The sequence below is a fragment of the Trachemys scripta genome, chromosome 2, assembly GCF_013100865.1.
Source record: "Trachemys scripta elegans isolate TJP31775 chromosome 2, CAS_Tse_1.0, whole genome shotgun sequence".
NCBI lineage: Eukaryota > Metazoa > Chordata > Testudines > Emydidae > Trachemys > Trachemys scripta.
In genome coordinates, this window is record NC_048299.1 from 183940030 (window position 1) to 183954662 (window position 14633).

Genomic DNA, 14633 nt, shown 5'->3' on the forward strand with positions numbered 1-14633 from the left:
CATCTACTTTGGTATGAAGACAAGATATGTTCATACACATGCTTTGAAAGTTCTTGCTGTATGGCAAGTGCTCGGGCTAGAGTAGGTTGTTTTTGTGTGTCATCTCCAAGAAGAGGGCTCTAGCAAAAAGGCACAAGAGATCCCTTGTTATGCTGAGGGATGACCTATGACTGTCCACAGATAAGAGAAAAATAATCTACAATCATCTTGCTGGATACATCTATGAAATTGGATAACACTGCTCATGACTTATCTTAGAGAAGCTCCAGTGCTGAACAGAAGTGGCTTGCCCCAGCTGTGGCCCTTGCTTTCACACCCAGCCTTGAGGGGTGTCATATGCAATTGTTCCCCCTCACCTACCTAATAATCTCACAAGCCTCAGTCATCTCCCCCTTATTAATCAGTACATCTGTATGAAGGGCTGGTGAGCCTAGAGGTATGCAATGGGCCCCACCTCTGTGTTTTCTATGTCAAATATAATAAACAGCACACTTTTAGTGCTTAGCCAAAGTCAACAGTTAGGTGAAGAACAGCAGGCTAAGAGCTTGAGATGATGCTGGCAGGGAGAAATACTTTGAAGAACTTGCCTTGACATTAGCACTACTGCTATGCTTGGGCATAGAGCTAGTTAGAAGAATGCAGAAACTTTTTCAGTTTCAATGCTTTTCATTAGAATTTTGAATTTTTTGGAAGAATTTGACTACTCTATAAGCTGGCCAAATAAGATTTTTGAGAAATTTGTTATAATTCTGAAAAGCCAAAGGTGTTTGATGTGCTGCATTCAGCATCAGGCTGCCTGATGCTAGTAGCGTATAGAAATAGCAATATTACTTCCCTGTTTCTCAAGTCATTTCAGAAAACGGCATAAAAATGTTAGATACTGAGAGAACAAATGTGGAAATTTATAATTATGCATCCACCAGCCTGAGCAACATAATTAAACTGACCTAACCCCCAGTGTAGATAGTGCCATCAGCCCACTGCTTCTTGGGGAGGGGTTCTCCCGTCAGTGTAGTTTCTTTTGGTAATCATCAGTGGGATCAGAGCTTACTACCTACACTATCTGCTCAAGAAACTCCCTGAAAAAGCACAGGAACAGATCTGTACAGACACATGCCTAGAACCCTGACCAGGTGTATTCTATTTGCTACCCAAGATCCATAAACCTGGGAATCCTGGACGCCCCATCCTCTCAAGCATTGGCACTCTAACAGCAGGATTGTCTGGCTATGTGGACTCTCTCCTCAGGTCCTACGCTATGAACACTCCCAGCTATCTTCGAGACACCACTGGCTTCCTGAGGAAACTACAATCAATCTGTGATCTTCCAGAAAACACCATCCTGGCCACTATGGATGTAGAAGCCCTCTACACCAACATTCCACACAAAGATGGACTACAAGCCATCAGGAACAGTATCCCTGATAATATCACGGCAAACCTAGTGGCTGAACTTTGACTTTGTCCTCACCCACAACATTTGGGGACAATATATACCTTCAAGTCAGCAGCACTACTATGGGTACCCGCATAGCCCCACAGTATGCCAACATTTTTATGGCTGACTTAGGGGACGAGAGCTAAGGAAGCGTTGTTCTAACGCCCCTACTCTACTTGCGCTACATTGATGACATCTTCATCCTCTGGACCCATGGAAAAGAAGCTCTCGAGGAATTCCACCATGATTTTAACAATTTCCATCCCACCATCAACCTCAGCCTAGACCAATCCACACAAGCGGTCCATTTCCTAGACACTACTGTGCTAATAAGCGATGGTCACAAACACCACCCTGTACCGGAAACCTACCGACCACTATACTTACCTACATGCCTCCAGCTTCCATCCAGGACACCCCATGTGATCCATTGTCTACAGCCAAGCTCTAAGATACAACCGCATTTGCTCCAACCCCTCAGACAGAGACAAACACCTACAAGATCTCTATCAAGCATTCTTAAAATTACAATACCCACCTGCTGAAGTGAAAAAAACAGATTGACAGAGCCAGAAGTGTACCCAGAAGTCACCCACTACAGGACAGACCCAACAAAGAAAATAACACAACGCCACTAGCTATCACCTTCAGCCCCCAACTAAAACCTCTCCAGCACGTCCTCAAAGATCTACAACCTATCCTGAAAGGTGATCCCTCACTCTCACAGATCTTGGGAGACAGACCAGTCCTTGCTTACAGACAGCCCCCCCAACCTGAAGCAAATACTCACCAGCAACCGCACACCATACAACATAAACACTGCCCAGGAACCTATCCTTGTAACAAAGCCCGATGCCAACTCTGTCCACATATCTATTCAAGTGACACCATCATAGGACCTAACCACATCAGCCACGCCAGCAGGGGCACATCTACCAACCTGATATATGCCATCATATGCCAGCAATGCCCCTCTGCCATATACATTGGCCAAACCGGACAGTCTCTATGCAAAAGAATAAATGGACACAAATCTGACATTAGGAATCATAACATTCAAAAACCAGTGGGAGAACACTTCAACCTCTCTAACCACTCAGTGCCAGACTTGAAGGTGGCAATTTTGCAACAAAAAAACTTCAAAAACAGACTCCAAAGAAGAAGAGCAGGAGTACTTGTGGCACCTTAGAGACTAACAGATTTATTAGAGCATAAGCGAGAGACTGCTGAACTTGAATTAATATGCAAATTAGATACAATTAACTTGGGTCTAAACAGAGACTGGGAATGGTTGGTTCATTACACTAATTGAATCTATTTCCCCATGTTAAGTATCCTCACACCTTCTATGGGTCATCTCGATTATCACTTCAAAGGTTTTTTTTCTCCTGCTGTTGATAGCTCATCTCAATTGATTGGCCTCTTACAGTTGGTATGGCTACTCCCACCTTTTCATGTTCTCTGGATGTATAAATATCTTCTTTCTGTGTGTTCCATTCTATGCATCCGAAGAAGTGGGCTGTAGCCTATGAAAGCTTATGCTCAAATAAATGTGTTAGTCTCTAAGGTGCCACACGTACTCTGTTCTTTTTGTGGATACAGACTAACACGGCTGCTACTCTGAAAAGCGTAGGTAGTGTCTACATTGAAGTTCTGCAGTGGTGCACATGCAGTTGTAGCATTTCAGTGCAGACAAGCCCTTAAATCACAGGCTCAGCCATACAATAGGAAAACATTTGGATTCTAACAATCATTCTCTTCCTTAGGAATGAAATGGAGAGGTCAGATCAATGCCTGTTTTGAGAGTGTAATTAATATTTCATGATCAGCTACCCATGATTAAGGCTAAGATTTTGTCATGGATATTTTTAGTGACAGCATTATAAATGCTGGATGCAAAGCAGGGTCCCGACCTCCAGTTTGAGAACTCCTGCATTAGGCCAACAGAGTTTTCGAAAATATCTCAGTTTAAATTTGTTTGAAAAGGAAAAAGTAGATTTGGAATAGACAATGTTGTTAAACAAGAAACTAAATGGAATGAGCAAGTTCAGCTCTTTAAGGTAAGATGGGGCAGTACTGCTTGTTTGTAGATAGAGGGTACCTGAATGCTGTATTTTTACAAGTCAGGATTGCTCCAGGAATTGCCTCCATTTCTGTACATACTGGAATTCCTACAGCTCTCTCCCCCTTATTTTGGGAGTCGACACAATTGGTGCACACCCTTTCAGGAATGTTCAGAATGCATTTCCTACAGTCGCTGGCCAGCTCCACTGGCCCTTGCTGAGAAGTGCAGGACGATAGTTCCACCTCCTTCCTACTGCTTTTGGGGTGGTTGCCCACCAGGGCAATGCAGAGGGCTCCATACGCTCATCTCCCTTGCACAGCCACATTGTCACAGTCTGGCCCAATATTTTCTTTAAAGTAGGTATTGTAATATTCTTGGGATAAAGTCTATGGAGTTCTCCATGCCATAGCTATAGCCAAAATTAGTATTTTTTTTTTTTTTTTTTTGCTTATAAAAGCTCCTTTTTTTCCTATACAATAGATCTTAAGTTACTGCAGCAAGGAAAAACTTCTCTCTTTCACTACTGTAAGTGGCACATACCATTTCCCTCACCTGAAGGAAAAAAAGGAAAATCAGTGTTAGTCAGCTGAATTCATGATAGAATATTTTTCTTTAATTTTTAACTTGTAGCTTTCTTATAATGATCTAATAAACCAATATTGAAATGCAGTTTAGCAGACGTTTTATTAGTAATTGCATAGATCATACCTAGTAAGTAGCTCTATGTCATTAATATATATTATCATATATACAGACTTTGGAAAAGGAATTCATGGCTACTGTTGATTAATATCGCTCAAATATAGACCCTATATTTTCCATTGTACATTTTTGCTGAACATTAAATGGGGGTTTAACACAGTAAAAATGTAAAGGAAAAATTAAATGCATGCTTTCATTGCTAAACTAAAAGCATACAGAAAAGATTTACACTTTATAGCTCACTGCTTATGTGTTGAGAGAAACTACTTTTGTGGCACAAATGCCCTTCTTTGTTTTTTACAAATAACTGTATTCAGTGACACAAAGCACAACTGTTATAAAAGTATTAGTATGCAGATGCTCTGCTGTTTTGTTAATGCATTTAATTAAATACAATATCACTATTGTTTTTCTCCTTAATTGAATTTGTATGATGGTATAGAATCTAAACCAGTGTTAAATAATTAAAATTAGTTGTTTCTGTTGCTCCCAAAACCACTGCATCTTTGCTTCATTCCATCAAGAAAGCTATGGTGATAAACTAACAAAATCTGGTAAAGTTTTGATCCTTCAAGGCACCAATGTGTAAGTACCCTGGGAATATTCAGCATAAAAATAAATTAAATACATTACAGAAAGCAAAAGAACATAGCTGCAATATTTTAAATAGGTTTCTTTTTTTCAGTTCAGAAAGCCTTAATTGATAATTGCCGTTGCTTAAATATAATTTTATCCCTGAAGACAATTCTTAATTGTTTTTAATCGGAGGGAAGAACTGAACTTCCTTTCTAGCTAGTTGATATATTTTCAATTCAGGTAATAGCCAAAATTGCATGCCTTACACATTAGCCTTCTCCAGGAAGTTAAACTGTAGCTCATTTACTAATTTATACTGGTCAGGTTATAATTTGTTGTAGGTCTGTATTTGCAGATTAATTCTGTCATTCAGATAAAATTACTCCAAGCAGATGAATTTTATTGCCCAGCGTTTGCAATATGATCAGTTGTGCCTTGTTCTGAATCTACCCCTATTAAAATAGTTTTATTAAAAGAAAGATAACCCCAGAATGCTCTTCTTTTCAGCAGTTTAGTGCCATGTAAAAACTAAAGTGCTGGATTGAATCAGCATAGGGCAAGCACTTAAAAAAGCACACATCATGGCATAGTCCGATCCAGATCCCTTCTCAGAGCAACAACTACCAAATCAAATTGTGGAATTTCACAAGGTAATCAAGACATCAAAAACACCATATGCCCAGTTATTCCTGATCCTACTGAAGTCAGTGGAAGTTTTGTCAATGACTTGAGTCTATTTCCTTATCCTGATCCCAGATGAATAATCACTTCTAATAATAAGGTTTCTTTGCAATCAATCAGGAGACTCATTTATTTCATGCATTTTTATATAAAAAAAAAAAAAAAGCCACCTGTGACTGACTGCTGAAGAACTCTCCTGAGTTACTAATTTACTACTCTTCATTGGAAATTAGCTTGATTTTGCAGTACATAGTCTACACCAACTCACATACTTTTTCAATGGAAGTGGGAGCTGCTGAGTGTCCCAGCCTGGGTAGACAGACTTGAGCCAGTGCACTAAAAACAGCAGTGTGGACATGATGGCACTGCTGGAGCTTGGACCCAGGAAGGTCAGCCAGGATGGCTTGGCTCAGGTAACCAGCCCGAGGTGCCATCAGGGCTCTAACTTTAAGCTGAGCAAGCGAGACCCTGCCCATGCTGAAAATCGTATCTCCCAGCTGCAGTGCAGACATTCCCTCTGACTTCCAAATAGCATACTGGAGCCCACTAGAATGTAACCCAACTTAGAAAAGTTGGCATGAGTGTAATGTTTGTCATGTTACTAAACAGGCTGGGCCCTTCACTGAGGGTGTGTGAGAGGAAAAAGGAGGGTAAGATGTTTCTTACAAGCAGACCTGTAAGTCTTATCTCTTGTATTAGTTATACTATGTGGATGACAATATGATTATCTGAAGTGAAAACCTGTTTGCATTCCCCCATCCCCTCTTCAATTTGTGGTTTTTACGTTTGGAAGAAACTGGGGAACAAATCAGGCAGAGAGATTTAAAAAAAAAAAAAGTAATGTAGCTCAAAGAATTCTAATAGACCAGTGGGAGCTCCATCCTGTACAACATTGAGCTTAGAGTTAGAAAAATTGTAATATCCTGCGAAGAGGGGTTGAAGTGGAAATACAGCCCAAGCCTTTTTATGGTCATGTACAGTGGTCATTATAAAGAATTCTCACCTCTTACAGCAAGTAGAGAGATGGCAACTAGAGACATTGATAATAAAGCAGAGTTATCACCTACAACATAAACATTGAGGTGAATTGATAGGCTATCATTGCAATCATTTACAACACACTTCAGCTATTTTTATTAACCTATTTCCAAACACTTTTAATTATAAACATCCTGACCACCATTCTAATTTTAAAACCTAAAAGAAGTCATGTAGTCCCAGTGTAAGTTAAATGTGAGAAAGATTAATTCTTTGAAAAGCATTTGGAGAGAGAGAACATATTCTATGGATTTTGCATGAAACAACTAACTCAAGGCAAGTGAAAGAAAGCAGCATTGTTCCAGTGCTCTGTTTTTCATAGGCCTGTATTCATATCTCATTCTTGTTGTTTGTAGGAGAGGCAGATGTGAATCAGAACAATGGGACCTCCACTAAGAGCACAGCGGTGACAGACTCCAAGGGCACAGCAGACTCAAAGAATGCCTGGAAGGAGGCCAACCCAGCTGACACAGTTGGTCGCCCCCACTTGATCCGCCTCTTTTCCCGAGATGCCCCAGGAAGGGAGGACAACACCTTCAAAGATCGGCCCTCAGAGTCAGACGAGCTACAGACCATTCAAGAGGACAGTGCTGCAACTTCAGAAAACTCGGATTTGATGGCTTCACAGAAACGCTCCTCTTTCCGGCACGGATCAAAAATGGCAACTGCAAGCACCATAGACCATGCTAGACATGGATCTCCAAGGCACAGAGACTCGGGTCTACTTGACTCGCTGGGCAGATTCTTTGGAGGTGAAAAACAAGTTCCCAGGAGGGGCTCGGGCAAGGTGAGCTCTGAGGAATAAAACAGCTACAGCAACATAAAATACAAATTAAAAAGGAAAGGGTGGGAGAAAAGAAAGGTGAACTAGGTAGCCACCAGAGAGCAAGAGTTGATTTAGCTAGCAGAAAGGTATTACATATGTCTGATACGATGTTTGGCTTCAATAAGAAATACAATAGCATAGCACTAGAAAATGTTATGAGCTTGCGACAGAGCACATTTATCAGTTTCTAGGCAGAACCACTCTTCCAGTGTCTGGAAATCAAGAGTATTTATAAATCAGGGTGTGGCTCTGGAGACATTCCTGAGAGACTTGTGAACATTTTATAAGTGGTATATTATCTGTATATTGAACAATTTAGGGGGAAACTTCAGGCTGCTTTTGTTTTTCTTTCGGGACCATTTTATCTCAAATGTTTCTCAAAACTAACAGGCACAGACGCACCAGACAATCTTATGACAATTCTGCACTAGTACAGGTGATGAACTTGAAAATGGGTCTTTTTCCTTCTCTATGAATGATTCTTTTGTTGGAGTCCGCCACACCAGCCTGTATTGTAAAATCAGCACAGCTTTGTAAGACATGAGAATGTGGTTGCTGTTGGGATAACATGTCAGAAATTCTCCTGAAACGTGAACTTGCTATGGTCAAGCTATTTGATCCTGATTGCAAGGGAGGGAGGAATAAATCACAATTGTACCTTCAAACATCTGTGGATTGAATACCAGAACGTCTGTGACCTCTGAGTGTTAACAATTATGAAATTTAGCATAAGAAAACATCCCACTCATGCAGGAAACAGAGGTGCTGAGAGATGTAGAAAGTAGTGTATACTCCTGCCCATTCTAGGATTACTATACAGTTTTATAAGGGTGCTGATATTTCCTTAAAGCTTTGGTTCCTTGACCTGTTGTTTCTGAGCTTAAACTTAAAGTTTGCATAGTCTGTTGCTGTATGAATGTAACAGATCAGTATGTCTTGATTTGCGTTTGATCTGTTTTTTGCTACAGTAAGCTAGAGTGGGTACTTTGCTTTAAGAAAATACCACACTGGGGGGTAGCTGAAGAAGTGAAGTTCATCCCTATGTGCCATGTAGTACAAAATACTCACTTTAAGGGAAGAGGATTATAAGAAACTGCCCCCAATGAAAATTTGTGATGCTCCCAACAGCAGGTTATTACTAGCAGACATGTTAAATTATCTAATAAACTAAACAGCTGTAATCCCATTTTGTTGTGCAGAACGCTTGAGAAGTTCAGACCATAATAAAACCACTCAAAAAAATTGTGATTTGATATCAAACATACTTATAAGTGATATGTTACATGTACAGTAAGCTTGCATTAATTTCCATTAGCAATATGGTCTAGTGTGTCAGACACTGGACTGGGAGTCAGGTTCTATTCCTGGACCTACCATTGACTTTCTGGGTGATATTAGGTGAGTCATTTAACATCTCTGTTCCTCCATCTGTAAATGAGGGATTATAATATTTGCCCATCTATGAAAAGGCTCTAAGGGCAAAACATTACAATGTTGTTTGTGCAGTGAGCAGTCATTGTCTTGATGAGGGAGGAATTCTTTTCTTAGAATCCCTTGGCTTTTCCATCATTGCAACAGGCATGAGTCACTCCTGATATTGATGGTGATTTGAAACGGATTCTTGAATGGGGTTGGCTAGCTTCATCTCTTGCTATTAATGTGTAATTACAGCATTGAGTTCTCTACAAACCAGTATATTAATTCTCTTTATAGATCGGGGATCAATGTAAAATAGTATTAGAATCTGCATGCAGAAAAAATAAAGCAGGTATTTTTTGTGTAGCAATAAAAATGCAATCAATTTTCAGTGGTGGTGGTAGTGATCTAAGTTGGGTGCTAATTGTAGATTCCTGTATTTACCAATCATTGTGAATCTATTTAACTTGAGGGGTATGTAGTCATGTACAAGACAATGAAGTACCTTCTCTCTTGTATCTTGGTTGATCTTCAGTGCTCTGTCAGATTAAGGGCAGGAATGATTGGAGTGGAAAATTTCAACAGCAAACAGTGCCTGCAGAGCAAAACAAAGCTTCCTGCATGAGTCCAAACAATTTTTAAGCCATGAATAAAACTGCTTTTTTAAACAGGTGTTTTTAATGTTTTAAAGTGCTGCCTTACAGAGTTAAGCTGTAAGCACATTGGCCAAGATACCAGTTCCTAAGTCGGTGATAATTTTTGAACTAACAACACTGACTTCTAGTGCCAAAGCATTTTGTTGTTGTTCCCAGAACCAATAATGCTGATGAATAAAAACATATTTTAGGAATCCACTCCAGTTCCCCGGCCTTTTGTTTCAGTTAGTGTTTCGTGAAGCCTAAAATCAGCGTCATACAGTCATCTTAAATAGTTTGGGTGTCAGGAAAGGTTTGTGCTCCATATATTTGTGTATAAATAAGAGGAAATCTAGATGTCTGATACTCTCATTTGTACTTAAAACCAAAAGAAATTAACTGCTGAATTATATAGAATGGTAGAAAAAGAATGAGTGCACCCTGAAAGCATTTAAAAAAAGCCCAAAAGATCTCAGGCCGTTTTTCAGATTTGCTGCATAAGATATTGCAGAAGATGCTTCCTAGAGTGAATTACAGGAGGAAATACAATGTATTTTGGAGGCTGTGTTTATATTGCTTGAATTAATTTTGTAACAAGTGTGCAGCTTTGTGTGTTTAAGAGCTATTCTGCTGCTGCCTTTCTTGTGGTCTCTCCTCAACTACTGCCATCCCATGCACCACTAGGAGCATATATCTGAACTGCCCACACCACTAAATACTGGAATGTAGAGAAAACAGTTGTTCTTTGTGTAGACTGAGGGCTGACATTCTGGCATAACACGTTATAAATTCCTCAGGGAGGCATATTCTTAGACCCATGGGTGAAAAGTACATTAGTTAATAATGTTCTCTATTGTTTAAAAAGAGGTGGGACGGGAACAAAATAATATCTGTTTTGTGGCCTCCAGGGAACAAGTTCTCCCTTACTCTGGAATTTTGGATCTGTGTTATGGAAGGTGGGAGTTCTGGGGGAGTAAAATAAAAATAGACCCTCTAGAATGTAAGGAGAGATTGTCTCCTTTCAATGGCAACAGCTCTTTGCCATTTTTTTCTTCCTTCTACCAAGATTTTTGATAACTGAACCATATCAATCACACACACAACATGAGTTTTGTATTTTTTTTGAGTAAAAATAATCCTAATGAAGCCAGTGTTATATAATCATATAGGGCCCGAGTCTGCTATGCTTGTGGCAGAATCATTATCACTACTAGTGGAGTAAGTATGATAGAATCAAGGCCCTAAAAAAGATACTCAAGATTTTTCCCAATGCAAGACAAAGTTTCTTTGAGGTGTTAGTGGTAGCTATTAGTAGTGTTTCCTTTTTCATCTCTATGGAATTTAACAGGGCAAATTCCAAATTTTTTTAATCCATTTTAAAAATTGAAATTGTCAGGATGATCCCCATTTAAAATTTGTGCTTACAAATAGTGTTTTTTCAAAAGACTAAATTTGTAAATTACATTATCAGAATTTTTATTTCTCGATTTAATGGCAAAATTATTTTGTTTTCTACCACATCTTGGATTGCTATCCAGTAACTTTTACACCCCAAACTTTAACATTATCTGCTAGCCTAGTAAACTTGAACTAGGTTTGTATGGTATGGTGGAACCTATGAAAAACACCTTAAATAATAACTCAAGGGCCAGACTTGATTGAAATGCCAAAGTCTGTATTAGTAAAGCCATTTGTATCTCTTGTTTGCATTACTGCTCAGTAAGTACACATTTTTACATTCACACTTTCTCATGTGCTATCTGCATAGGGCCTACATTTCTTACATAGCCAAAGGAAGTTACAGGGGTGTAAAGAATACAGCATCAGGACATAGGATTTCCTTTCCCAATGTGTGAAGCCGTATATAGAATATTTATTACATTGAGCTCATTGTTAAATTGGGCAAAATGGTGGTTTTAATACTGCAAACAAAGTTTGTTCACCAAGGAATGCCCAGCAGAAATCCTCAAATAATAAATGTACATAGATTTGCTAGAATCATAGCTATTTGTTTTTTTTTTAACAAAAACAAATCCTTTTATTCCATATCTCAAGGTGTAAACCCCACCCCACTGTCACTTTTGTTCAAGAGTCTAACACAATACAACCAGTGCACAGAGGGTCTGGAAAAATATCAGCTCAGTCTATGCTTGTTCTAATTTAAAGTTGTGTTATAATGAGCAACAGACTTCGAAAGTATAGGAAATGCTCAGATTGTAATTATTTACTGTGACCTTTCTTTTAATTCTTAGTTGTCTTAGGGGGAAAATCCTCGTGTGTTATCCACTGTTTTTGTACGCTGACCTAATGTATAAATGATGGGCTTGTAAAAAAGTATTTGATGTATTCAGTGATACTAGCTTTATGGGGCTGTAATATAACATGATTTTGTTTTCATCTTTTGCTTTATATGTGCTTATATTCATTTATTAAAATCACAGATCTGGTGTACTAATTCCTTAGTTTGTTTTTAACTGTCTTATTGTATTAACCATGCAGCTAGTCCTTTTTTTATTTTTACTCATTATACACTGTGATACATGTGAAATGGTCGCCAACATCGGGGGAGAGAAAAAGACAGATCCACCAACTTAAGCAGCTTAACAGTCAAAACTCATTAATGAGAGAGGCTGAATGTTAGATTTAACTGAGCTCAAGGAAAAAATCAGTGTGAATTAGGAATGTGTACGTTTTTGGTGAATATCATGGGACTATTGATGTTCAAGAAGTCATATTCCTAATTTACCTCACTCAGAGCAGAATTGGGTCCTTATTCGGTAAAGATTGCCATCTCAGCACACTGCAGTGGTTTGTGAGGGAGCTGGAGGCACTCTTGAGGGAACATTCCATTATTACAGAGTTCTCTCTCCTTGGAAAATATTAAAATACAGTGAATATATACTCAGCAAAGGAACACAAAGAATGATCTACAGCAGGGGTTCTCAGACTTTTGTACTGGTGACCCCTTTCACACAGCAAGCCTCTGAGTGCGACCCTCCCCCTCCCACTTCTATATATTTAACACCATTATAAATGCTGGAGGCAAAGCGGAGTTTGGGGCTGACAGTTCCCAACCCCCAGTTTGAGAACCTCCAATCTATAGTGAATAAATGCATGATGTCTGGGCTGCCACTTCTGGTTAGGGTTTCATCTCATTTGTAATTTTGGTGCCAGCACCGTTTCAGATTTGCTCTGTAGTTGTCTGGTCTGTATTTTTATATTGTAAGTCAGAGGCAATTCTCATTATCATGTATTAAATTACACAAAACAAATACATATTGATGGCAACTACTGCAAATTACCAGGCAAGGGAAAAGATAATATGTGGCATTGTACAAAAATGCAGCACAAGCCAACAACTAAGGACAGCGAGTGGGAGCATGACAACTGCATTTTGTTTGTGCATATGAACCATTTGACTTGTATTATTAGAAAGTGCCAAGATTATTACCCAGAGCAAGTACTATTTGGAAACCAGACTAGAGGAGGAGGGGGTGAAAATCAAGAATTGTTTGACCGGATAATTTTGAAAACATGAAGTGACAGACTGCAAGAATCCATTTGGCTATACACACATTTTACATTTGGTCTGAACATATGCTTCCTGCTCTGTGAATTGTTTCCTCTTTCTCTGAAGCTCAGCAATGTATTCCATAAGCTATTCTTTGACACAGTTCTGCCCGAACAACCATTATACTCTTCAAAAATTTTAAGATCCGGCTCCTTTTGTCTTGAGCCCTCTGCCAGTAAAAGGATCTTTATAATCTTCCTCCTCATCATATCCCTCCAGAAGACTACATCCTCTCAGATGAATCTGTTCCAAAAAAGAATAAACGGACCTCTGTTAGTATCTGACTGGAACAAAGGCTTTTACTTGGTCACTCTTGTTGTCAAATCAGTGATGACAGCTTCAGCATCTGTGACAGGGTATTGGGTAGAGGGCCTCTGGAACTCATTCTGATGTTTTGCCAGATGCTGGGCCTGTCCAACTTCACGATGCAAAGCAAGATTACCTGTTTGACCAGGGCCCTGTCACCCAGCAGAGCATGATGATATATTGATTTTATTTTGCTATGATATACCCAGTGTTTGAGGCATTTATATTTAAATAAATACACAGAACCCTCCCTGGAGCAACAGTAACCTTCCTACAAGGTGAACAAACTATACACACACAAAGGGTGAATATCACCCCCTGCAGAGGGCTTGGGCACAAACTAATCCCACTCAAGAGCAAATGGTGAGATTTATGTGATAATGAAAGCCTTCTCTACGTAGGAGTGAATTTCACCCACTATGCACTAGAGGGCATCATCCAATACATTCTTTGCTCCTTAATGCAGCCATAAATGTGCCCTACTGTTGTAGTGTAGACTAGATTAGACTGCCTTAAATTGTATTTTCTACTCACTGGCCCAGCTGACGCGGTATCTGACTATACTAGTTCATTATTTGCTATGTCCCCAATTTTTATAATCAATGATTCTTCTCTCAAATGCCACAGCACCTTCCATCCCACGTTCTCAAAGTGCTTTACAGAAAATGACCTTACCCTGCAGCACTCTTGTGAGGTAGATATTATTAACCTATGGAGAAAACTCAGAGGTTAAATGACTTGGCCAAGGTCACTCCACAAGCCTGCAACAGTCAATAATCCAGTCCAGGTTTCCTGCCCTTTAGTATCATGATTGTAGGTATAATTAGCAAAGTTTTCTGGCTTTCATTTGAAATTTTCATCTAAGTTTTTTACATGCACTGTTTTATAAAACTATGAAATTCCAGGACTTAACCAGCCCCTGATAATACCCATTCTCCAGCCAGAAATGTTGCTACTCATTTCATATTTGAGTAATTAAGTTCAACTTTCCAGCCAATAATCTTTTTTCCTTTAATTCTTTTACCAGGACATCCATACAGTTGCAAGTTTTCTCTGTTGAAGCAATTTAACAATGACTGTGAAATACACTGTTACATTGTGTAGAGAAAGACAAAATGCTTGCTCTCTGTTTAACAAACCCTTTCTCTCTAGTTACCCTCTTTCATTTACAGTTGTCAAAATATCTTTGGGCAGCTAAAAGCATAAGCAAGTTCTCACCAATATTTTTCACGCCCCTAAAACCACATGGATAGTAGAAAACAAGCTTGGGTAAAACTAGGTAGCTGAAACGGGGAGGAGGGGGGGAACGCATAGAGAAGGGAGAAAAGCTATGCTAGCATTTTCTAGGTGCCAGGTTCAACTCTCAAATGTTTTCTGGC

The 14633-nt window shown here is 39.3% G+C and overlaps 1 protein-coding gene across 4 annotated transcripts in view; it reads left to right on the plus strand.

Annotated features, from left to right (window-relative positions):
* MBP (myelin basic protein) overlaps positions 1–14633 on the plus strand; it is a 186502-nt gene that overhangs the window by 146367 nt on the left and 25502 nt on the right. For all 4 annotated transcript variants that reach the window (XM_034762495.1, XM_034762497.1, XM_034762496.1 and 1 more), the window contains one exon: positions 6857–7287. In XM_034762495.1, coding sequence (XP_034618386.1) covers positions 6857–7287 — 431 coding nt within the window. The remainder of the gene's footprint in view (positions 1–6856; positions 7288–14633) is intronic.